This window comes from Hylobates moloch, unplaced genomic scaffold (assembly GCF_009828535.3).
Source record: "Hylobates moloch isolate HMO894 unplaced genomic scaffold, HMol_V3 SCAFFOLD_5, whole genome shotgun sequence".
Lineage (NCBI taxonomy): Eukaryota > Metazoa > Chordata > Mammalia > Primates > Hylobatidae > Hylobates > Hylobates moloch.
In genome coordinates, this window is record NW_026652280.1 from 157,715,920 (window position 1) to 157,739,176 (window position 23,257).

General features: G+C 44.6%; 1 protein-coding gene and 1 pseudogene across 2 annotated transcripts in view; both read left to right on the forward strand.

Moving 5' to 3' along the window:
• The window catches only part of WLS (Wnt ligand secretion mediator), a 129,718-nt gene that overhangs the window by 62,963 nt on the left and 43,498 nt on the right, over positions 1-23,257 (forward strand). For both annotated transcript variants that reach the window (XM_032155640.2, XM_032155639.2), the window contains exons 3-10: positions 7,164-7,288; positions 11,142-11,303; positions 12,752-12,888; positions 16,136-16,304; positions 17,812-17,909; positions 18,274-18,337; positions 20,441-20,584; positions 21,800-21,883. In XM_032155640.2, the coding sequence (XP_032011531.1) occupies positions 7,164-7,288; positions 11,142-11,303; positions 12,752-12,888; positions 16,136-16,304; positions 17,812-17,909; positions 18,274-18,337; positions 20,441-20,584; positions 21,800-21,883 (983 nt within the window). The remainder of the gene's footprint in view (positions 1-7,163; positions 7,289-11,141; positions 11,304-12,751; positions 12,889-16,135; positions 16,305-17,811; positions 17,910-18,273; positions 18,338-20,440; positions 20,585-21,799; positions 21,884-23,257) is intronic.
• On the forward strand, positions 3,261-4,666 carry LOC116469914 (C-terminal-binding protein 2-like; annotated as a pseudogene).

The following is a 23,257-nucleotide window of genomic DNA, read 5'->3' on the forward strand; positions in this document are numbered from 1 at the left end:
CCAGGATGGATGTGGGGCCTGAAGAAGGCTGGTGCGTGTTAGCCTCTGATGAAGGAGCGCTGTTGCTCTTATAAAGACTTAGCCTATTCATATTGTGTGACTGCTTTGAGGGGCTTCTTTTATCACAAGTTAGCCAGTGTTCTTTAAGCAATACAAAAAAAGTGATTTTATTTTAAGGCAATTTCAATGACTTTATACAAGTTCCTTAAGATCTTTACTCATTAATTAAAATAAAATATTCATGTCCACTTCATGGAATTGTTGGGAACATTAAACGAGGTAATTTAAAGCACAGAAACCACAGGAGCTTAATATGGAGTAATTGAACATTAAAATACTGTGTGCAATTTTCGTTTTAAACCGCATATTTTAAAATAGTTTTTCCTTTGAGGATCCTCAACAGATTAGAATAACTTTGAAGCTGGGACCAGGCAAGGAAGCAATCCTGTCCAGCCTTGACTCTCCGAGGCATCTGCTCTGAACCAGGCCCACCACAAACATTTGTCGGGCTCGGGGAGACAGTATGAATGAAGGCATGCCTATCCTGTGTCTAAATATTTAGAAGTGATAAATCAGGCCAGGACACTGTTAAGCCAAGTACGTTGCATCCTCTGATGATGAGTTACTTGCATAATGAACAGGATGGCGAGGTTCAAATTGAGGACTCATGGATGACTTGGAATTCTGTGCCAAGATGTGACTGGCCAGGAAGTGTGGGCCCCTACACCCCTTTTCTCCCCACCTCTGGCTCCATCCCATAAAAAGAGGGGCCTTGCATGCTTGTACATGGACACCCTAACCTCCGAGCTCAAGCTCTGTTAGTATCTTCCAACAAATAGCAGCCTTTTCACTCCCACCCGCCCAACCATCCAAGAGTATACAGGTGGTTGTCTCGTTCTTCTTGGGAAGCCAGACCTGGAAAGAGGCCACACAGACCTTGGAAGTAAGATAAGAGTTCAGAGCTGTCTAGGCAGAATGTTCTGGACTCTGACATCTCGGAGCACGGTCTAGAAGTGAGGGGGTCTGCAGGCTCTGGGTATATATATCCCCTTCACTTGGGAGTCTTCTTGTCCTATAAAGAAGGGAACAGTTGACAGAGTGGGACCCTTTAAAAGTGTGGGGCCCAAACTTCAAAGGCCCCTCTTGCCTGTGTCTAAGGCTGGTGTTGCACTGAACCCTGCAGCTCCAAGGAGAACAACCTGTGAGTAATTTGTAACCTGTGTGTGAGCTGATGACGTTTTTTACAGCTTTTCATGTTTATACTCTTGTGTTTCCCCAAGCACCCTTTTCAACACGGTTGAAAGTCCCAATTCCTACTCCCGGCGTTAGAAGTAGGATATACTTTATTGCCCAAGATTTGGCTCCATGGGAGCTCTGACTGATTCTTTCCGTTGACCACTGAGGCTACTAAGCGGGGAGAAGTTGTAGCCAGCTTGGTCCCTGACCGGGGGAGATACCAGCTCTGAGCATTGTTTCTGCCAAGCTGGGAGTGGTACAGTTTCTTCTACAGACTCTTGTTCTTCTCCACCTCCAGTCCTGGGTCTATGTATTCCCCTGGTGTCCTCAAGTCCAAAGTCTCTCCTTGGATCATGCACAGATGGGAAGATGTGGGAGAACTGAGGTCCAGCAGTTTGTGTGCAGACTTTGACCCAGTCACCCCATTGTCAGTGCCATGCTTTGTTCTGTCTTCTGCAACCCCTGGTACTTTCAAATTCTGAGTGGCTTCAGGTTCCTGCAAACATATTGGCTCACTTTTCTAGAATATCCCCTCTATAGGAGTGTAGGCTGTGGCTGCCAGGAAACCCTACTTCATGTATTTTTTATCTTTTAAAAAAATTTTGAGGCCAGGCACGGTGGCTCACGCCTGTAATCCCAACACTTCGGGAGGCTGAGGCAGGCGTATCACCTGAGGTCAGGAGTTCAAGGCCAGCCTGACCAACATGGAGAAACCCTGACTCTGCTAAAAATACAAAATTAGCCAGGCATGGTGGTGCACGCCTGTAATTCCAGCTACTTGGGAGGCTGAGGCAGGAGAATCGCTTGAACCTGGGAGGCAGAGGTTGCAGTGAGCCGAGATCATGCCATTGCACTCCAGCCTGGGTAACAAGAGCAAAACTCTGTCTTAAAAAAAAAAAAAAATTGAAATCTCTTGTCTGCTCATGTGTCTACAGTTTTTTCCCCTTGTGATTTAATATCTTTTGCTTTTCTTTTTACTGTGTTTGTCTTTATTTTGTGGAATTTCAGGAGGAAAACACAGTGGCCAATTCACTATATTTAACTGAGGATAAAAATAGGAATAATAGAATAGTGGGTATTGATGTTCATCGAGGGTTTCCTCTATATCAGAATGGCCTCAAATTCCTTCTTCCGTGGATCATCTCTTCCTTTTCCTAGATTTCTTCTGAGAACCAGGGATCTGCCATGCTGCCATGTCAGCTTTAAGCCACCGTAGAAAAGCCCTGCTTTTCAGAGGGCAGTTATTCCTGTTTCCCTTGTGACTTGTATGTGTTCAGGTTTAGTAAACATTTATTAAGCACCTACTGCATACTAGGCAGCATGCAGTGCTTTTGCTAACTTGACTTTTAACCCTTGTTGCAGCGCTGGAGGAGGTGGGTATTACTTAGATGAGCAAACTCAGGTGCCTGGATACTGAGACTTCTTCAAGGCTGAATAGCCAGAGCCTAAAATTGTGCCCATTTTCATAAGCCTAGTGGTGGCAGGATCTCCAGTCATTTCGGAAATGTGATTTGTGCTTTTTTTGTTTTTCCTCATTAAGACTTCTCTGGAGGGGTAGGGTGGGGAGAGGGGGTAGCGGAGGGAGGATGGGGAGTGGTGGGGAGCTGGAGAGATTAAGTTTTTGTGCGTGTGTCATTTTAAGGTGGCTCGGGAGCGGCCCGGAGGAGCGAGGGACCGAACCGGGAGCCATGCCGCACTGAGGGGGGGCCGCACAGCCGCAGCCACCGCCGCAGGGTGGGGTGGGAGGGGCCGGAGCCGCCGCCACCGCCGCCTCCAGGGTGGGCGCCTTTCGCCGTGGACGCCGACCGTCTGGGACGAGGGTTTCATCACCTTAAATGGTTTTGAACCAATGAAGCTGTATTCCCTTAAAAAGACGGACAGCCCACCGTGTGAACTATAGAGTTTGTGGACAGATTTATAGCGGGTTCCTGGCGGCGTCATGCACGCAGACTCCTGCGAGTTCCCCTAAGTTCTTAGAGGACTGCTTTGCCTTTTGATCTGAGAGTTGCAAAGTTCCATAAAGAATGGCCCTCGTGGATAAGCACAAAGTCGAGAGACAGCGATTGGACAGAATTCGTGAAGTATCCGCCCCCAGATCATGAAGGGCCCCTGCACTCCCGCACCCGCACCGTGGACGTGCCCACCCTGAAGGACCTGGCCACTGTGGCCTTCCGTGACGCGCAGTCCACGCAGGAAATCCACGAGAAGGTTCTAACGAAGCCGTGGGGGCCATCATGTACCACACCATCATCCTCACCAGGGAGGACCTAGGAAAGTTCCAGGCCCTGAGGGTGATCGTGCGGATAGGCAGTGGCTACGAGAACGTGGACATCAAGGCTGCCGGCGAGCTGGGAATTGCTGCGTGCAACATCCCGTCTGCAGCCGTGGAGGGGACAGCGGACTCCACCACCTGCCACGTCCTCAGTCTGTACCGGAGGAACGCGTGGCCGTAGCAGGCACTGCGGGAAGGCACACGGGTTCAGAGCGTGGAGCAGATCCGCGAGGTGGCCTCGGGAGCGGCCCGCATCCGTGGGGAGACGCCGGGCCTCATCGGCTTTGATCGCAGGGGGCAGGCGGTTGCGGTTCGAGCCAAGGCCTTCGGACTCAGCATCATATTTTATGACCCCCACTTGCAGGATGGGATCGAGCGGTCCCTGGGCGTGCAGAGGGTCTACACTCTGCAGGATTTGCTGTATCGGAGCGACTGCGCCTCCTTGCACTGCAATCTCGACGAACATAACCACCACCTCATCAATGACTTTACCGTAAAGCAGATGAGGCATTCCCTGTGAACGCACCCCGTGGTGGCCTGGTGGACGAGAAAGCCTTAGCACGAGCTCTCAAGGAGGGCAGGATACGAGGGGCAGCCCTTGACGTGCGTGAGTCGGAGCCCTTTAGCTTTGCTCAGGGTCTGTTGAAAGATGCACCGAATCTTATCTGCACTCCTCACAGGGCCTGGTACAGCGAGCAGGCGTCACTGGAGATGAGGGAGGCAGCTGCCACTGAGATCCGCCGAGCCATCACAGGTCGCATCCCAGAAAGCTTAAGAAACTGTGTGAACAAGGAATTCTTTGTCACATCAGCGCCTTGGTCAGTAATAGACCAGCAAGCAATTCATCCTGAGCTCAATGGTGCCACGTACAGATATCCGCCAGGCATCGTGGGCGTGGCTCCAGGCATCGTGGGCGTGGCTCCAGGCATCGTGGGCGTGGCTCCAGGCATCATGGGCGTGGCTCCAGGCATCGTGGGCGTGGCTCCAGGCATCGTGGGCGTGGCTCCAGGAGGACATCCTGCAGCCACGGAAGGGATCATCCTTGGAGGCATCCCAGTGACTCACAACCTCCCAACAGTGGCACATCCTTCCCAGGTGCCCTCTCCCAACCAGCCCACAAAACACGGGGACAATCGAGAGCACTCCAACGAGCAATAGCAGAGAAGGCCGGAAGGTAATCATTCAGATACACTTGGGACCAAGAGACAGTGAAAAATAGATGAACTCAGAGAAAAAGAATCGGATGGTCTTTGTAACTGATTCTGGACATATGCATCGTTGATGTTGCAGTGTTAAAACTACAAGAGCTAGAAAACCGAAGATGTCGTCTGCTTACGGAAGCGCTGAAAGACTAGCCTGTGATTTATTAACGACCAACTTCTGTTATTGTGTGTTAAGTTTTTCATCTGTGCCTCAAATCACAAAGAATAAATAGAGCTTTTTCCTTTATCAGCCCTTTGGGCACAGCAGGTCCTGAACACCCTGCTCTGCAATGTTGCATCAAGAGTTCAAACAACAAAATAAAAAATATTAAGAGGAAATCCCCATCCTGTGACTTGAGTCCCTTAAGTCTACAGGGGCTGGTGACCTCTTTTTGCTAATAGGAAAATTACATTACTACAAAATGGGGAGAAAACTGTTTGCTTGTGGTAGACACCTGCACACATAGGATTGAAGACAGTACAGGCTCCTGTACAGAGAAGCGTCTCTTACATCTGAACTGCACACTGAGCGGGAAAGTTGGTTATAAGTTCAGTAAAACCCTCTGATACAAAAAAAAAAAAAAAAGTTTCACAAGCTGTTTGTACTCAAATACATTTTCTCAATTTCAGATCCTCTGCTGTTTTACTGAGTGGAAAGTCGAGCTAAAAGGGTTCAAGAAGAATAATGTTGCATTTCCTTATGTCTCAGGAAATACTTTTTATGGTAACTTGTCAGATTGTCTATGAACAAACCCACTTTTTTAGACATTGATAAAGTCTTCTTTTCTTCACGTGATATTTTATACAAGAGCACTTCAGATGTATTAGATGTGACTGATTTTAACAAATCCTATTAGATTTGTATCAACTAGTTACATGTTCTATTCATAGTCTTTTGTGAATCATTGCCTTTTTGTTTGAAAAGATGGCCTCTTTTGAGCCCTTGTTTGGATACATTCCTGTTTTTGTGACAAAAGAAAAACTTTACAATTGTCCCAAGCAGAAAAATAATGGCTATCAGAATTATGTTTTGTTTTAGTGTGAGTTACCATTACTGTATTTGTTTATTGTAAACGTGGACATTTAGCGTTCACTGCAGTTTTCAATAAAAAGTAATTAAAATTTGTTAAGTTCTGAAATTCAAGTACATCTCACTAATGTAAAAGTTCTCTACTTGAGATGTTTAAGGCAAGTGCGTCGTCAATTAGCCAATTTCCAACTCTTGTTACTACAGGGTTCTATCTGCCTATTCCATAACCAGACTCAAGAACGCTGACAATTACCTCATGTGATACAAAGTTTAATTGAAAAATCAAAACCTCACACAAGTCCATCATTATCAAGTCATGCCATCCTTAAGATGTGGTGGTGGGTTAGAGCTAAGTCAATTAAAAAAAACAAAGTTGCTCAACTTTTAGAATTCTGATTTTAATTTACCCCAAAGCAAAATGACCTGGACCTGGTTCAAGGGAGGGAAGTGAACTTTAAAACTCTTTTGCCAATAACCTAACAAAATGATATTTACAAAGAAATGTTGCAAAATAGTCCCATGAGTTAAAAACTTGAAGTTGATTTAATGGATCTTCTTTTTAAATAAAATTAAACCTTTATACTCAAAAAAAAAAAAAAGACTTCTCTGCTCTTGAGCTTGCTCATCATAGCATAAAACAGACAAAATTAATAGGTGCAATGTTTTATTAATCTCATCTCCTTAATGAGTTCTGTGGTGAGTTTAACTCATTCGTGGTCCAGTCCTACTGTTATGGAAGTATGTGTGAACATTCATTTGTGCAATTATGTATTATTCCTATCTGTGTATAAGTCTTTAATTTTGGAAAAACACTTTGCCTTTTACATTAACTTCATCCACAATATGAAGGGATTTTGACTTTTGGAAAAGTAGCAAATCCTATATTTGAGAACTTTCGGGAATAAGTTTGAGAAGGATGTTTTCAGACAGAGTGTGACCAGAGAAGAGCCCCAGAGGGACGTGTCTGAGGGGTGGCTGAAAAACTTGGTCATGTTTATCAGAGAGGAAAGAGAATGCAGGCAGATGTGGTATGGTTTTCAAGAACATAAGGCACTTTTTATGGAAGAAGGAAGGACATCACCTTCCATGTGGCTTCTACAGGCAGACCAAGGACCCGTGGTACAAGTTACGGGAGGATGAGGTCTGACCATTTGTGCTCCCTCAGAGGGAGTGAGGCCCTGTCTCTGGAAGAGTTCAAATGGAGACTCTTGACTCTGGCAGAGTGGACGTGAGAGGGGACCCAGCATTTGGCCTAGACTTTCATCGTATGACTTCTAAGTCTTCAGGTTTGGAGTTTGATAGAAATTAATATTTCTCTTTTGTCTTGTTGGTTTCCATGGCAAAGCCTATAAGAATTTTTTGAGCTGTTTCTGAAATATCTTTCCGAAAGTCATTTCTGAAACGTGCATCCTTTCTCTTGCAGGAGAAAATGCAGAAGTCTCCATGGACGTTTCCCTGGCTTACCGTGATGATGCGTTTGCTGAGTGGACTGAAATGGCCCATGAGAGAGTACCACGGAAACTCAAATGCACCTTCACATCTCCCAAGGTATGACCCCTTGCTGTCTAAGCTGACCGAGTTTTTATTTGGTTCGCAGGTATGTGGAAAGATGTGCTGACTTTTCATAGGTGTGTCCCTTCTTCGCACGAGGACAGCTTTGGTCATACCTGTTCTGCAGAGCATTGTATTTCCTCTTCTCTCCTGCCACGGCCCTTTCCTAACTTTGCTTTTGCCTATTACTGTGAAGATTTCCTGCGAAATTGTAAAAACATGAGGTTGAAGCCTCTGCGTACCTTGCCCCAGCTTTAGCCATTTTTTTCCTAAAGAGGAGAAAGATTAGGTGGTTTTATCACTGACGGTGTGACCTCAGGTAAGCTTACATCATCTGTCTGAGCTGCAGTTTTTCTTCTGCAAGATGAGATAAGAGTACCTACCTTGGGAGTCTTTTTAAGGGCTAGATCAAGCTTGTCCAACTTGCTGCCTGCAGGCCGCATGCAGCCCAGGACGGCTTTGAATGTGGCCCAATGCAAATTCATTACTTTCTTAAAACATTATAAGATCTTTTTGTGATTTTTTTTTTTTTTTTTAGCTCATCAGCTATTGTTAGTGTATTTTATGTGTGGCTCAAGACAATTCTCCTCCTTCCATTGTGGCCCAGAGAAGCCAAAAGATTGGACACCCCTGGACTAGAAGATACAATGAACGTAGGCAGGATGACCTTATAATTTAACATCTTGTCTGGGACATATTTGAGAGTCAAAGCGGATATTAACCAGATGGGCCACTAGGAGAAAACATATAAACTAAGGCCCCCCATGGGTAAACCTAAGTACCCATTGCAGTGTTTTGTGAAACACTAGGGGAGTCTCCCTCCCCCAGGTTTCCTAGAACAAAGCTACAGAAAGTGTGTTCTGAGAACCAACAGTGGCAGCATCACCTGAGAGGTTTTAGGAAAGGCAGATTCCCAGGGCACACCCAGAACCTATTAAGTCAATGTCTCAGGGTATAGGAGCAAGGAATCTGTGTTTTAACAGGCCTTCAGTTTATTACCTTAAACTCAATGAAGTTTGAGAGCCACTGCCCTAGACTCTCTGCTGAGTGCTAAATACAGGGCTGTCCTCCAGAGAAAGCCATTTGTAGGTAGAAATGAATGATAGAAACTAGAGGAAGCAGGAGAGAGGAATAGCTAACATTTTCCGATCTTTGCATGCAACCAAGAAAATTAACCTTTCTAGCTATCTCTGCAAGTTGACTGCATCTTTGAAATACTAGTTGAACATCTAAGCTAGATGGCTTTCGGATACAGAATTGTATCCTTAGAAAAGGGATATTTATACACATGGAGGGCACTGAGTAGCTAGTGGGAAGGGTGTTTGCCTGCAACTGCTTCTTAATGCTTAATTATCTTTAGGATGTGTTGATCCCTTGCAAGAAAGATATTAAACCTTGCAAGGTACGAAGGAAATGAATCATCAAGTCCCTGCTTTTTGATTGCAGTGAAATTGAGTCTTGAGTCTCAAGATTAAATGAGAAATTGCTTTAAAGCTTTTGAGTCCCTGGTGGATTGTGAAGTTAAAAAAAAAAAAGTCAAGTTGCCACCTGCTGTAATTTGTCCTAATTAGCCAGTCTCATGCTGGAGTTGGGGGAGAACTGGGGGTGGGGGAAGGAAGGAGCGAGAGAGAAATCTTTCTTCTTAAATGCCCTAAATACTGGCAGAGGCAGGACTTTTGTGCATGAAGAGAAATCTCTAACAGGATACAACGAATTTGTCTCTGAGACAGGAAGGTTGAGCCAGTGTCCCAGATGCCAATGTGTCTCTTTTAATTTGAACTTAGGTAAATTTGTGTTAAGGGTGCCCATGTTACTCACTCAGTAGTGACAGGGAAGTGTGGGGCACCCAGAGACCCATCGTGGGGGATTAGAAGTGACCCTGGAGATCATCTTACTTAACTTTCTGACTTAGGAGGAAACTGAGGCCAAATGAGGCAGGGTGACCCAACGTACCCAGCAAGGAACATGGTCAGGGCTAGAATCAGCCTCCTGGCCTACAGTTCAGGAGTCTTTATCACAGCACAATGCCTGCCTTTGGGCAGGGCCCATGTCCCTCTCCCAATTCTGCTACTACTTTCGGGACCCTGGGAGAGACACACACCAGATGGAATTAGACTAAGTAGGTTTTGTTCCCTTCCGCCCTCAAGTTCTCCATTTCCATCAATAAAATAAGACCCTAACTGGAAACAAATCAGAAAATACCCTCTTGCTGTTACCACAGAGGATAATCAGCCTCCTCACTGCAGCTTAATCTGAGGGAGAATTAGAGCCTGTAGTGAACTTTCAGTAGTACCTGCAGAGCCCCCATCCTCCCTGATTTGAAAGTATAAGAGAGAAAGGAGTGGAGGGGAGAGAAAGATGATCTATATAGGAAGAATCATCCGACCTGCAGCTAAGGTTTGAAAAAGCAGCATTCTTTCTACAGAAGAATTTTTAAAAATCTCACATGCCAACTCTAATCAACCGGTGTGTCTGACAAGAGCCGCTCACACCTTAGGGATAAAAACTGTTGACGACTGATTGGTTATGTGTGCTGTGGTGGGGAAGAGGAGGCAGAAGCACCTCCCCACCTCTACCTTGCCATGTGTGTCTCTGTCTCTGTACAAAGGTCTGTTTACTGCATTCTAAGCCCTAACTGTCCAGTAAGGAACCCTCCCCACCAGCCAAGATCTCAGAAGGGGCAGAGCCCCTTCCTACACACTCTTAGACTATGGACCCCTTGTTATCTTCTTTCTTCTCACTTCTTCAGTGGATCTTTGCTCTGAAGATTTATGACAAATTATGAACGTCTTGCAAATTCAGGCTTAGGAACGACAAATTAGATCTGCCCTATCACTTGATCAGGAGGTGCCAAGGAAACATTGAAGCTGACGTAGAAACCCAACATTGATGGTAGACTCTCATCTTCTGTATCAGGGAAAAGTCCCAGCCTGCTGAAGCTCATGCCTCTCCATGCTCATCTTTACCCCTGGCCCCCACCCCTCAGCAGGTACACAGCCGGGAGTCCTGGTGAGGTGGAGCAGAATTTAGTTTTCAAAAAAAAGCTGTGTCCCTACTGTCCAATTTCCCTCCACCATGCTCCGGGCAGTATCTCTTAAATTGTTTGGCACGAAGTCCAAGAGGCTTTCCTAGACACTGGGCTAAATTCTTATTTCATCAAAATTTCTGTTCCCTTCTGCCATCTTGGACTGTTAGGAAGCACTGGAGGCAGAAAATTCTTAGTGGGTGTCTCTGGCCACTAATCTTATCATCTTTCTTTCTTCTGTTTCGACCTTCCCGAAATACCAAGGGCTCCTTGTGTCTTTTTTTTTTTTTTTCCTGGAAAGTGAATAAAAAGAAGATATTCTCAGCTTCTTCTAGCTTCTCCCTCAGGCCAAAATCAGGAGAATAATTAGCCGTCGTTCGAGAGTGTAATGATTCAGCAAGAGCTTCCACCTGAACGTTTAAGCAGCTGACTGTTCGACAGAGCCTTAGAGGTCCCTGATGACACGCTGCAGATAAAAACTCTTGTAGCCCTGGCTGACAAGATTCGTAAGATGTGAGGTTCTAATGAAGACTAAACAGCCTAGAAAGGTGTTAGGAGATAGAAGGAAGGTATCTCTACTTTCTACCTAAAATTTCTGGTTCTACCTTGAATATGGCTGGTTGTTGTTGTTGATGATGTTTGTTTTTAGGGTAGGATAGCTGGGTGGACACCATGCCTCCAGTATGCCTTGTTACTCTGTACCTCCAAAGTGTACCTTTAAGCATTAGCTGCTTACAGTTGGTGTTATGGGTCCAGGGCAACAGAATTCAGAGCCAGTCTGTTGGAAATAGTGACCCTGCCTCCAACTCTCTGCTCTTCTTCCAGACCCCAGAGCATGAGGGCCGTTACTATGAATGTGATGTCCTTCCTTTCATGGAAATTGGGTCTGTGGCCCATAAGTTTTACCTTTTAAACATCCGGCTGCCTGTGAATGAGAAGAAGAAAATCAATGTGGGAATTGGGGAGATAAAGGATATCCGGTTGGTGGTAAGTGAATGTAATTGATCTTGTCATGTGTATTGGAGGGGAACCCCATCTCACTCTTGGCACCTCTATGCCTCGCCTGTCTCTTCTGAGAAATGGGAATAATAACATACTCATGATGGCTGAGATCATAAAGTGAATTAATTTGTGTGAGAGATTACAGAAATGGGAAACCATGCAATTATTGTGCCCACTTAAGATTTTAAATGGGCTTAAGATCCCTTAAGATCATTACAATGATGATAAGATCATGATATAGTCATGATTGCATAATGAATAACACCGAGATAAAAGTAAATTTTCTTTTTTATGTGTTTCACCTTGCAAGCACAAATGTTAAAGGCAATAGGGGTGGTTTAGGTTCTTTCCATCATATTTGTTTAATTGGGGAAAAGTTAGAACTTGCTGCAAGGAGGTCATTTCTTTTCAATCTCAACAAAGTCCCACAAGAATTGTGTAGAGACACAGAAAAGCATAATAATTACCTGTAATGTCCTACTATTTAGAGAAATAGTCACTGTTCAGGTTTTGATATATCTCCTTCCAGGCTTTTTTTTATACATAGTAATTCCCTTACAAAAAGTAGGATCCTATTGAACTGACTTTTTTCTTTGCTTTCTTTATTTAATGGTATATATAATATAAATTGGTGAATGTAATATAAATATACTTTCCAATATTGGTTAGCATTTTATAGAATAGATTTACCTTAACACTTACCAATCTCAACATATTGACCATCTAGGATATCTGCAACTTTCTAATGAAAAGCTTTCAAAAAAAATTGATCACGTACTTAATCGTAATCTTAGCATAGGGAAAAAGCTCTTGCAGCCTTAGTAGACCAGATTAGTAAGATACGAGGGTCGAATGAGGATTAAACGGCCAAGAGAGGTGGTAAGAGATAGAGGATATCTCTGCTTTTTACCTGAAATTTCTGGTTCTACCTCAAATGTGGCTTTTTTGGGGGGTACACTGTGGGGGTGGTAGCTGGGTAGATATCATGCACCCTGTATGCCCTGTTAATCCATACTTGCCCTATTAATCCGTACCTCTAAAGTGTACCTTTAGGTATTAGCATTTTAATATCAGTGGGATGAGTCCAAGGTAAGATAATTCAAAGTCTCGGAAATAGTGACCCTGCCCCAAAGCCCCATATTCTTCTTTCAGACCCCAGAGCATGAAAGCCACTACTGTGAACGGGATGCCCTCTTTATTTCTCTGGTCTCAGGTCCATAGCACAGGGCTCTTTTAATATGTATTTCTATTCTCTCTGAGGAGAGGCCAAGGGTGTATGAGGGCAGTGCATGCTACGAATGTGAAAGCCCTTGATCGTGAACATTTCACAGACAAGGTCTCTCTCCACTTACCTCTCCCACAAAAGCATTTGCTAGTAGAAGGAAATGCTGAGATAATATTCACCTTCAAAATTATCGCTGGTCTCTGCCTAGGGGATCCACCAAAATGGAGGCTTCACCAAGGTGTGGTTTGCCATGAAGACCTTCCTTACGCCCAGCATCTTCATCATTATGGTGTGGTACTGGAGGAGGATCACCATGATGTCCCGCCCCCCAGTGCTTCTGGAAAAGTAAGAGCTGGTTTTGGAGTGCTCTTCAGGAATACTGGCTTCTCATGATCTGCCAAGCTCTTGCTTTTGTTGGTGTCCAGTTCAAGCAGCCAGCATGTGACTGAGGCCAGTGATTTGACCAGGAGTCATCCTGGACTCCTTTTTCTCCTGCAGTTTCGTGTGCAAGTTGTTATTAAGTAAATCCTCGGGGTTCTACCTCTCTCACCTTTCTGGCTCTTTTTAATTAATTAATTTATTTTTTGGAGACAAGGCTCACTCTGTTGTCCAGGCTGGAGTGCAGTGCTGGGATCTCAGCTTGCTGCAGCCTTGACTTTCCAGGCTCCAGTGGTCATCCCACCGCAGCCTCCCAGTAGCTAGAACCACAGGTGGATGCTTCCCAGCCACAGGTGTATGCTTCCCAGCTAGTTTTTTGTATTGTTTGTAGAGACAGGGTTTCCCTATGTTGCCCAGGCTGATCTCGAACTCCTGAGCTCAAATGATTTGGCCCCTTCAGCTTCCCAAAGTGCTGGGATTACGGGTGTGAGCCACCACACCCAACTGACCTTTCTGGCTCTTTAACCTGTCTTTGCTCTTCGGGATATTCCGTGGTCTGAATCAGATACTTGTCTGTGTTGTAGTGAAGAAACTGCCCTAAGCCCAGCTCCTCTCACTTACAGAAAGACAGCGCTCCCGCAGAGGTACCTGCTTTCTCTCCACATCATTGTCTTCTCCCTTTCTGCTGGATTCTTTCTATTCATATACAAACATGCCCTGCCAGCTCCCATTCTTAGACAAAATTCTCCCATTTCCCACTTCTCCCTGAAGTCACATACCCTTTTCTGCTCCTCTTTACAGCAATGCTTCGCAAAAACCTTGTGCATATGTCTTCTCCCCTGTTCTCTCTTGAGTCCTTTCCAGCCTGGATTCATCTCCACCACTCTACTAAAACTGCTTTTCACAGGATCACCAACAACCTTCGTAGTCCAAATCCAAAGGTCATTTTTTAGTCCTCACTTTTTTTTTTTATTCATCCCAGCATCTGACATAATTGATCAGTTTTTCTTCCCAGAGTCTCCTCTGCCCTTCTGTTGGTCATTCTTCTTTGCTGACCAGCATTTAGGTTCCTTTCCTGTCTCCTTCCGTCTTTCCAGACTCTTAGACTTTGGGACTGGGGCACCTGCTTTGGACCTCTTCTCTTTATTAGCTGCGCTTTCCCTTGGAGGGGGTGGTGATCTCACCTACCTTTGTGGTCTGAAAAATCATCTATTCCCTGATGACTCTTAATCTATGTCTTTAGCCTCAGCCTCTCCCAACTCTGGACCCAAATATTCCAGCTCTTTACTTAATGTCTTCATTTGCATTGAAAATGTCACATGTACCAAGGACAACACTTGATTGTGTCCCATTTCCAACCTATTCCCTCCCAGGGTCCCCATTTCAGTAAATGGCAACTCCATCCTTTCAGTTGTTCAGACTGGAAATGTAGCAGTGAGTCATCCCGTATGTCTTTGTTTTTCACACTTCTCATCCACCTCACCGGGAAATCTCACCATTTCCACTGCTGCCACCCTAATCTAACTAACCCACCATCGCTTCTCACCTGGATCAGTGGGAACAGCCTCACAACCCCTCTCCTTGCTTCCACCACGTGCCTCCCTGCAGCCTATTCACAGGATAGCCAGGAGTGCCCCCTTTCAAGTGTTAATCAGATCCTGTCACTCCTCTGCTCAAAGCTCTCCACTGGCTTTTCATCTCCTTTGCCCTGACCTATAAGCTCCTTGATGACTGGGCGCCTTCCACCTCTGATCTTGTCACTTGTCCTCTCCACCACCCACCAGCCCCCTTTATTGTGCTCAAACCCATGTCCCAGGGCCTTCACACCTGCTGATCTCTTCATCTGTCCACCTTATGTAAAATCACATCCCCATTGCTCTCCACTCTCTTGCCTAGCTTTTTTTTCATAATGCTCATTCTTCATTTATTTATTATCTTTTTCTTGTACTCCCTCTCTCACTGCATCTCTGTGCAAGCATCACAAGAGCACAATCCTTGCTTTTCTTGTTCACAGTTATATTCCCAGCATCTTAGAATAGTGACTGACACATAGGAGTTGAATAAATATTTTTTGAATGAATCATGTCACTCCATTGTTTAAACTTTTTATTGGATTCCGATAAAAAGTCTCTTCAAGATAAATTTCAGTTCTCTAGTGGGGTATGCAAGTTTCTTCATGAGCACAGCCCTCTTTGTTTCTCTGGTCTCATGGCCTGTCATTTCCTGATGTGCCACGTGCAGATCCCCAAATGCAGCAGGTTCTTCCAGGCCTCTATGCCTCCATCCAGGCTCTGCCCTCTCCTCCAAACACCCTTTCCACTTCCCTCACCTGGACTCACCAGTCAGCTCCATTCCTGTCTGTGTCAGTCGGAAGTCCTGGTAGCAGCCTTCTATGCTTTAAAACTCTATGATGTTCCCGATCCTTGTTTATTCAGTTGTCTCTTTATCTGGTTCCTCTACTAACTGTATCTCCCGTGAGTGAAAAAACGGGTCCTGATCACTTAGGATTCGATAGTGCGAACACAATGCCTGGTACGTGAGTGAAAAAACGGGTCCTGTTCACTTAGGATTCGATAGTGCGAACACAATGCCTGGAACGTGATCTGTGCTTAATTAACACATGTGTTTCAAGGAGACGCAAAAAAGTATGAATAAATCAGTGACATAAGAATTATATTTTAGTAGAGAATTGGCAGTTCTTAGTGTGACGGGGAAGAGTAAAATAAAAGCTCAACAAGCAGTCAAGAGAATTTACATTTCAAATGTGTTTGGAGTCATGTATTATTGAAACAAATATGCTTATATAATTCATAGTTGCTGAGGATATCACAGTAATAACGAGTGTTCTTAACGATCAGATGAATGATAACCTGAACAGGTGAAAGAGGACAATTATACTCACTGAGGCCTGGGTGAGAAGGCAAGGGGACACAAACATTATAGGAAGCTCGTCATCTGCGGTGGTACCAAAGTAAAGTGTGGGGCATTAAGGAGGTCAGGTTCACTTCCATAGAAAGGTTGGTATAGCACACCCTCATTCTGCAGCAGTGCCAACTACATAGGACGTTTTGCATCTCTGTGCAGAAGAAATTGACCATACGGCTTCAGACCCAATAAGTAACATCTCATGTCTCAAAACTGAATTCTGGGAATCGTTTAAAAATCTGCCTTCCAGATGAATAAAGTGGCTGTCCTGATATCTTCTCACCACCAGAGTCATCTTTGCTCTTGGGATTTCCATGACCTTTATCAATATCCCAGTGGAATGGTTTTCCATCGGGTTTGACTGGACCTGGATGCTGCTGTTTGGTGACATCCGACAGGGCATCTTCTATGCGATGCTTCTGTCCTTCTGGATCATCTTCTGTGGCGAGCACATGATGGTAAGAGCCGCCGGGAGGGACAGACGTCTGTACCAGCTGCTCTGTGCAGGCTGCCAAGCTGACACCTGCCCCCCTGTGCCTCTAGTCAGCAGTGGGTGAGACAGAATAAACGAGTAGTTAGAAGTGGGAACTCTGGAGGCAGACCCTCTGGTTCACATTCCTGCTTCACCACCTGCTGACCAGCTGAGTGGCTTTAGGCAAATGACATTATCACTCTGATTCTCAGGTCCCTCATCTATAAAATGGGATGTAAAGACCTAATGCATGGGGGTTTTGTGAGAGTTAAATGACAGAATGTGAGTAACTCAAGATAAACACACACATTCTAATGATTAGTATTATTTCTTGCCCTTGAGCTTGAGTTTCTTGTCTGCTGGCTTCTGCCCTGCTTGTCCTGTCCCCAGGAATACAGGTTAACCACCAGAGAATGTGGGCCTGGCTCTTTCCAGCTGGCAGTGTGTCCAGGTGGCCTAGTAACCTCTATTACTCTGAAATACAGACCTTCCCAGTCTCCTCAGTTTGCACAGACACCAAATCATATTTCAAGAGGGATTGAAGGTACCATGGTTAAAAATAAGAATGGTGCCATCATCACATTGTGGCTAAGATGATATGCCAGCTGGAACTTGGTCTTCATGTCAGGCACATGGGCTTCATAGCAGAGTGGACTGTTTTTAAATTCCATTATGGCTCAATCATGAAAACCAGACCTCTGAAGTCCTGCTGCCCTTCCAGGAGAGCAGTGTGAGAGCAGAGAGAGAGGCTTCTTCCTACTGCTAAACTGTCTACATTAAGGGGTCTTTCTCCGTAAGGCGTCCTCCAGCAGAGATGCGCTGAGAATGAGGCCTCGGCAGCAGGGCGGGGGAGTGGATGGAACTTGGTCCAGCACCAGGAAGCCAGCCGAGGATTGTCCACAGGGAGCTGGTGTGGACTGACCCACCCGGGGCCCCGCCTGGAGGCCAAGATCGTCTTTGCTTTCCCTTTTTTCTCATTCTACATTCCTTCCTTCTCTTTCTCTTGGTGTCTTTGTTTATCAAGGGGACTCATTCCTGGTTTTAATAAGGATGGGGAGAAAATATGCCTATTTTCCTCACCGAAAGAGGCACACTTTACATATTTAAATGCTTTAATGTCTTTGTCTTCTGAGGATCAGTCACTTTTATAAACACAAGTTACAAGTCACGTAGACATTTAATTCAGAAGGAGTTATTTTGTGGACCACAAAATGTCCCCTGCCTGGGAGCCGAGGCCTTTCCTTGTGTTCCCATGGCATCCTGTTCTTATTCCTCTCAGAGCCCTTATGGCTGGGCTTTGTCATGTTCTGCGTCTGTGCCAGACTCCCCCACAGAGGTGCGCTCCTGAAGAAGCGGTTCTCATACCCAGAGTCTAGCATGGTGCTTGATACACAGTAGGTGGCCAGCAAGTGTCCTTCGAATGCTGACTCCCCCATGGACTTGCGTGGCCTTCCTCTCCCCTCCATCTCCCTTCTCAATTTGGTTTTCCTCAGGATCAGCACGAGCGGAACCACATTGCAGGGTACTGGAAGCAAGTTGGACCCATTGCCGTCGGCTCCTTCTGCCTCTTCATATTTGACATGTGTGAGAGGTGAGCAAGTGTTTGTGGGACACTGAGCCAAACTGTGCATCATCACGGCCACTCCTGTCACTTTAGGAGGAGTGTTTGAAAAGGAGAATGCTGGTCGGCAACCTCTGGTATGGAAGCACTGGACGTGGTCACATCCTCAGCCAAGGTCTGGGATCAAATCAAAGGCACAGATGTTTACAGTTGAAAAATGTTTGGGCTGATGTATTCTACAAGCTTCATTTCTCTTTAGGATCTCTGTAATGTTTTTTAGCCTAAATACAGCCCTCACCCCTGCAGCTGAAAGGCTAAGAATATGTGAAAAGGAAAGTTCCCGTTTGTCTTTGTATTAATTGTGTCTTGCCTTTCCATCTCATTTTCTTTGTAGAGGGGTACAACTCACGAATCCTTTCTACAGTATCTGGACTACAGACATTGGAACAGAGCTGGCCGTATCCTTCCTTGATGGGCTCAGGGCTTTATTTCTTCCCCTGGCCACCCAGTCCCCAAGATCATTTTCTAAGGCTCTGCTGATGCACCCCATATGTACTCAGCCAGGGCTTTGATTCTCAGGCCAATCATAACAGCACAATTAAGGCTAATAAGAAGAAGAATTACTGCTTGCTTTCAAGCCTGGGTGAGAGCAGGCGAAATGAGAAGGTCGCAGCCCATCCTCACAGCAGAGGGATCCGAGTTGCTGGGCTTACCGCAGCCTGTCTGACTTATCTGTTATACAGTTTACTGCAGACTGAAGCATGACTAGCTTTTCCCTGGAGCCATGGAGGTTCATCTCTGGGCCCCTGTGGAAGAGCCTGTTTCTGACACTGCCTATGTGTGAGACTTCTTACAGCGACCTTGGTGTGTTGGCAAATCACACTGCTGCTATTCATTCCTGAGACCAAGTTGAGATAAGGCTAAGGTGATTAGTTCCGGAGGAGTCGCCGAGGCTTCTGGTTGGTTGGCATAAACTCTAAGTCATCTTCGTGAAGCAGAAGTGACAGTCTTAGCTTATCCCTTTTAGGATGCTGGATTTAAATATTTTATCTTCCGGAATAGTATGTGAAATGCTCTTGGGAGAAAAAGACTCTGCCTGGAGTGGAGGGAAAGGCTTGGGTTGTATTCTTCCTTGATGGCTCATGTCTTGCCATGATGTTTATATTGATTTCTTAGTGTCACAAGAACATTGTGAACAAACTAAATCAGTAGCATCATTACCTCAAAGATGAGAGAGAAGCTCTACCCTTCCTCTAACATTTACCCCACCAAATGTTAGCTGCACAACAAGAAGAATGTTTATAACGTTAAATCTAGTTCAAGTTTTTTAACTTTATATATATGATGGAGTGAGTAAAATTTCAAGTCCTGCAGAAAATAACTATATTCCCTTCATTCCAGGATGCCGTTCATTATAGGAAAGAAGGATAAACTGCGTTAGATATTACATTATTTAATGAACTATGCGTGCCAAGTTCATACTTATTAAATGCTTTTAAAAATAGACAATTAGGGCCAGGTGTGGTGGCTCATCCCTGTAATCCCAGCTACTCGGGAGGCTGAGGCAGGAGAATCGCTTGAACCCAGGAGGAGGAGGTTGCGGTGAGCCAAGATTGTGCCATTGCACTCCAGCCTGGGCAACAAAAGCAAAACTCTGTCTCAAAAAAAAAAAAAAAAAAAGGAATTTGGGTAGAGTTATAGCAGAAAGGGGTTGGAATCAGGTCATCTGCCTTCCAAGGCAGCTCACACCATCCTAAGCCTCGGTGGTTCTCAGACTGGCTCTAATGGCAGGTCAGCCTCCCTAGTGGGTCTCAAGTATACTGGCAGCACCCCAAACTCCCACCTGTGCCATGTGTCCTTCAATCCCCATTCTGTTGGACAAGATTTTCCGTGGTGACAGAAGATTGCAAGTAGTCCTTCATCCCTGGTTTCACTTTAAGACCTTCAAGCCCATGCCCAGGTCCTCTGCACTGACCCCCCACGTATCTCCTCTCCAATTATGCCACAGCATCTCAATCTCATTCTTATAAAACTCCAAGGACTGGCCCAGTGGTTTCCAAACATAGTCATACTTGATGTCCTAGCCCTGGAGAATCTGATTCCATATATCTAGGGAGGGACCTGGGGAATCTACATTTGAACTCTTCTGGTGATTTTAATGTGGTTTTTCATCTGATCCATAGTGACCAATATAGGCTTTATTTATTAGTGCTTTTCAAATTTATTGTGTAAACGGATCTCCTGGGGACCTGGGTAAAAGGTAGATTCTGATTCATTAGGTCTAGGGTAGGGCCTAGATTCTTCATTTCTAACAAGCAAGGCGCCATTTCTTTTCTTACTTGGTTTAGAAAGCAATATTGAACACCTCCCTCTGTGGTACTAGTGTGTCAAGAAACCTATCACTGGCATTAGAATGTCAGGTTTTAATATTTTATCCCCTTGAAAATTTTCTACGTATCTGGAGACAAAACAACTATTGCCAACAGACCTGGGGAGAAGGGCCTGGACCCGCTCAGCTTGGCCGTGGCTAGCCCGTTGCTTCCTTTACCGGACACCACCAGATGGCCTTCATCATTGTGGCTGGAATCTGCCTCTGCCTCTACTTCCTGTTTCTATGCTTCATGGTGTTTCAGGTGTTTCGGAACATCAGTGGGAAGCAGTCCAGCCTGCCAGCCATGAGCAGAGTCCGGCGGCTACACTATGAGGTGGGCAGATTTCTTGGCTCGTTCTGGAACTGGTGCTTGCTTGATCTTTCCGCTTGATGTGCAAACACACACACCCCAGAGACAGCAAGCCTTTACTTGGAAATACACATTGAGAGATTCTCATGTAGGATCTCTGGGCAAAATTAGAGGCTGAATCTTACTCTGAGAAGCATCTGGCTGGCCTAAATCTTGGTGTTTTCTGTGGTACAAATGTGTTTCCATTTTCAGTAATGAGTAAACTTGCTCAGCCAGTTCTTCAGCTTGGTGATGGAATGTAGGTTACATACTAGCTGGGAGATTGGACTATGGCAGAATTGGGATTTGTTTGGGATGAGGCTTTAGTCAAAGTTCCGTCCTAGAATCAACCCTGTCCTGTAATTAAGCAGGATTTAGCCCAGGTGATCTGATTTCCAGACTCTTGACAGGCCACATTCCCCTAAAATATCCAGCAGATGCTCAGACAGAGTTCAGTAATCTCTGTTTATAGATTATGTTCCTCATTCAAGAGAAACACTTAACATCCTCAAATCCCCAATGCAAGCAACACATCCTTGATTTATCAGGGACCCCTTGGGTTCGTGCCTCAGCGGCTGTCCTTGGAGAAACAACCCTGATTCCTGTATGAAAAGAGAAGCAGACACTACAGAACCTCAGAGTTTCATATGCAGTAGATCTGCACAGAAGAGCCCCTGAATAATAGGCCTCCCTCCTTGAAACGCAGGTTCTCTTAAATCCCGCTCTTAGGAAACCACAGGCACTTTCTAAGGCTTGCCTGTCTCCAGAGCTGGAGTGACATGAGAAAATTCAACCAAATCCACTTCATGTTGATTAATATGCACATTTCTTTTTGTTCACTGGAGCAGAATTTTATTACAACCACAGAAAACTTGGATTTGGTAACTTTGAACCCTTGCAGAGAAGCATAACCAGCTTAGCGGGGAAATTAGCAGCCTCACGACGTGTTGTGAATATAATTTCCCAGGCTCTCGTATCAAGGCTTTATGAGTGATAAGAACATAAGAAACACTTGGCCCAAGAAATGTTCAGCCACACTTACCTCTGCAGAAGAAATATTACCACGGGAAACCATTTTACTGTCATTCTTGGGGATTTGGTTTTACAGATTTCTTTAAAATTAAGCTTTTTATAGATTTACATAGTGAGAAAAGGATTGGTAGCTGATGGAGTATTCAACTACTCTTTCTTTTCTAATAGGGGCTAATTTTTAGGTTCAAGTTCCTCATGCTTATCACCTTGGCCTGCGCTGCCATGACTGTCATCTTCTTCATCGTTAGTCAGGTAAGTGGACCCTGAGACGTCAAGGTGAGAATGTCTCTGCAGAGGTCCCTCTACCCTGCACAGAAATTCGATAGAGCCATGAGGAAAGGAGCAGAGAGGCCATAATTCTGGACAGCTGGTCAAGCCATATTTTTCTGAGTCTTGATATCACCTGGCCAAATGGACTAAATTTTCTCTTTCCATAAAACCTTGTAGGAGATAAAAGTTTCTAAATAAAAGCCTACAGCCAGATTGAAGGGCACATATTTTATTTACTTATGAGAAAAACTTATCAAGCCCTGTAGCACAACACTAACAAGCATACATTTGATTCTGTTTTTACCTAGCATTAACATAGATCCTTACACAGTCCATTAGCTATTCCTTGTAATAATTATATTGCCACTTAAATATGAAATGTAATTCAAAAGTCTCTTTGATAGCATCTTGTCTTTTCACTGGTTATTTCCAACACTCGAAATTTTGCTATACTTGAAAATCTCAATAACAATAATTTAAAAATATTCATAACTTGTTTTGAAGGGTGGGAAGTACTGTTTAAATCTAATGTATCTATTATTCATTTGAGCGTCACAAAAATCCTACGAGGTAAGTAGGGCAGGAATTGTTATCCTAGCTTGCTAGAATATGATACCTAATAGCTTTGGAGAAAGTTTTCATTTATGTTGTTTTCTAGCTGGATAGGACTGTGGATGGATTACTTAACAGTTCTAAGGTTTAATTTTCTTATCTGCAAAATAAATATTACAATAGACCCACAGAAGGTTGCTGTAATGATTACAGGAAGTAATATTTACAAAGAGGGATGCATTCTGAGAAATGCGTCATTATGTGAGTTCCTCACTAAGGGAACATCACAGCGTGTACCTACACAAACCTGGATGGTATAGCTTACTACATAGCTAGGCCATATGATGTAACCTATTGCTCCTAGGTTACAAACCTGTACTACTGTAGGCAATTGTAACACAATGGTAAGTATTTGTATATTTCAAACATATCTAAACATAGAAAAATACAGTAAAAATATGGTATTATAATCTTACAGGACCACCATCATACATGTGGTCTGTTGTTGACTGAACCATCATTGTGGCACCCAAATGTAGTTAGAGCACCTGGCACATTGTAAGCATGAATAGCTGCGTTCTTATGAATAGCAAGAAGGTTGAATGTCTTTCTTGCCAAAGGACATGCAATAAGTTAGAGATCAGAACCCAGTCCTTCTGACTCTTTTGCCAGTGCTTTGGCATTTAGCCAAAATGGAGGATTTCAGCGGTGCAGATAGTGTCTTAGGACATGACTTGCTCCGTTCTGCTGGGAATTTTCCCTAGTACAGGGACTCCTGACCATGTTTGTATATGGACCCCTTTA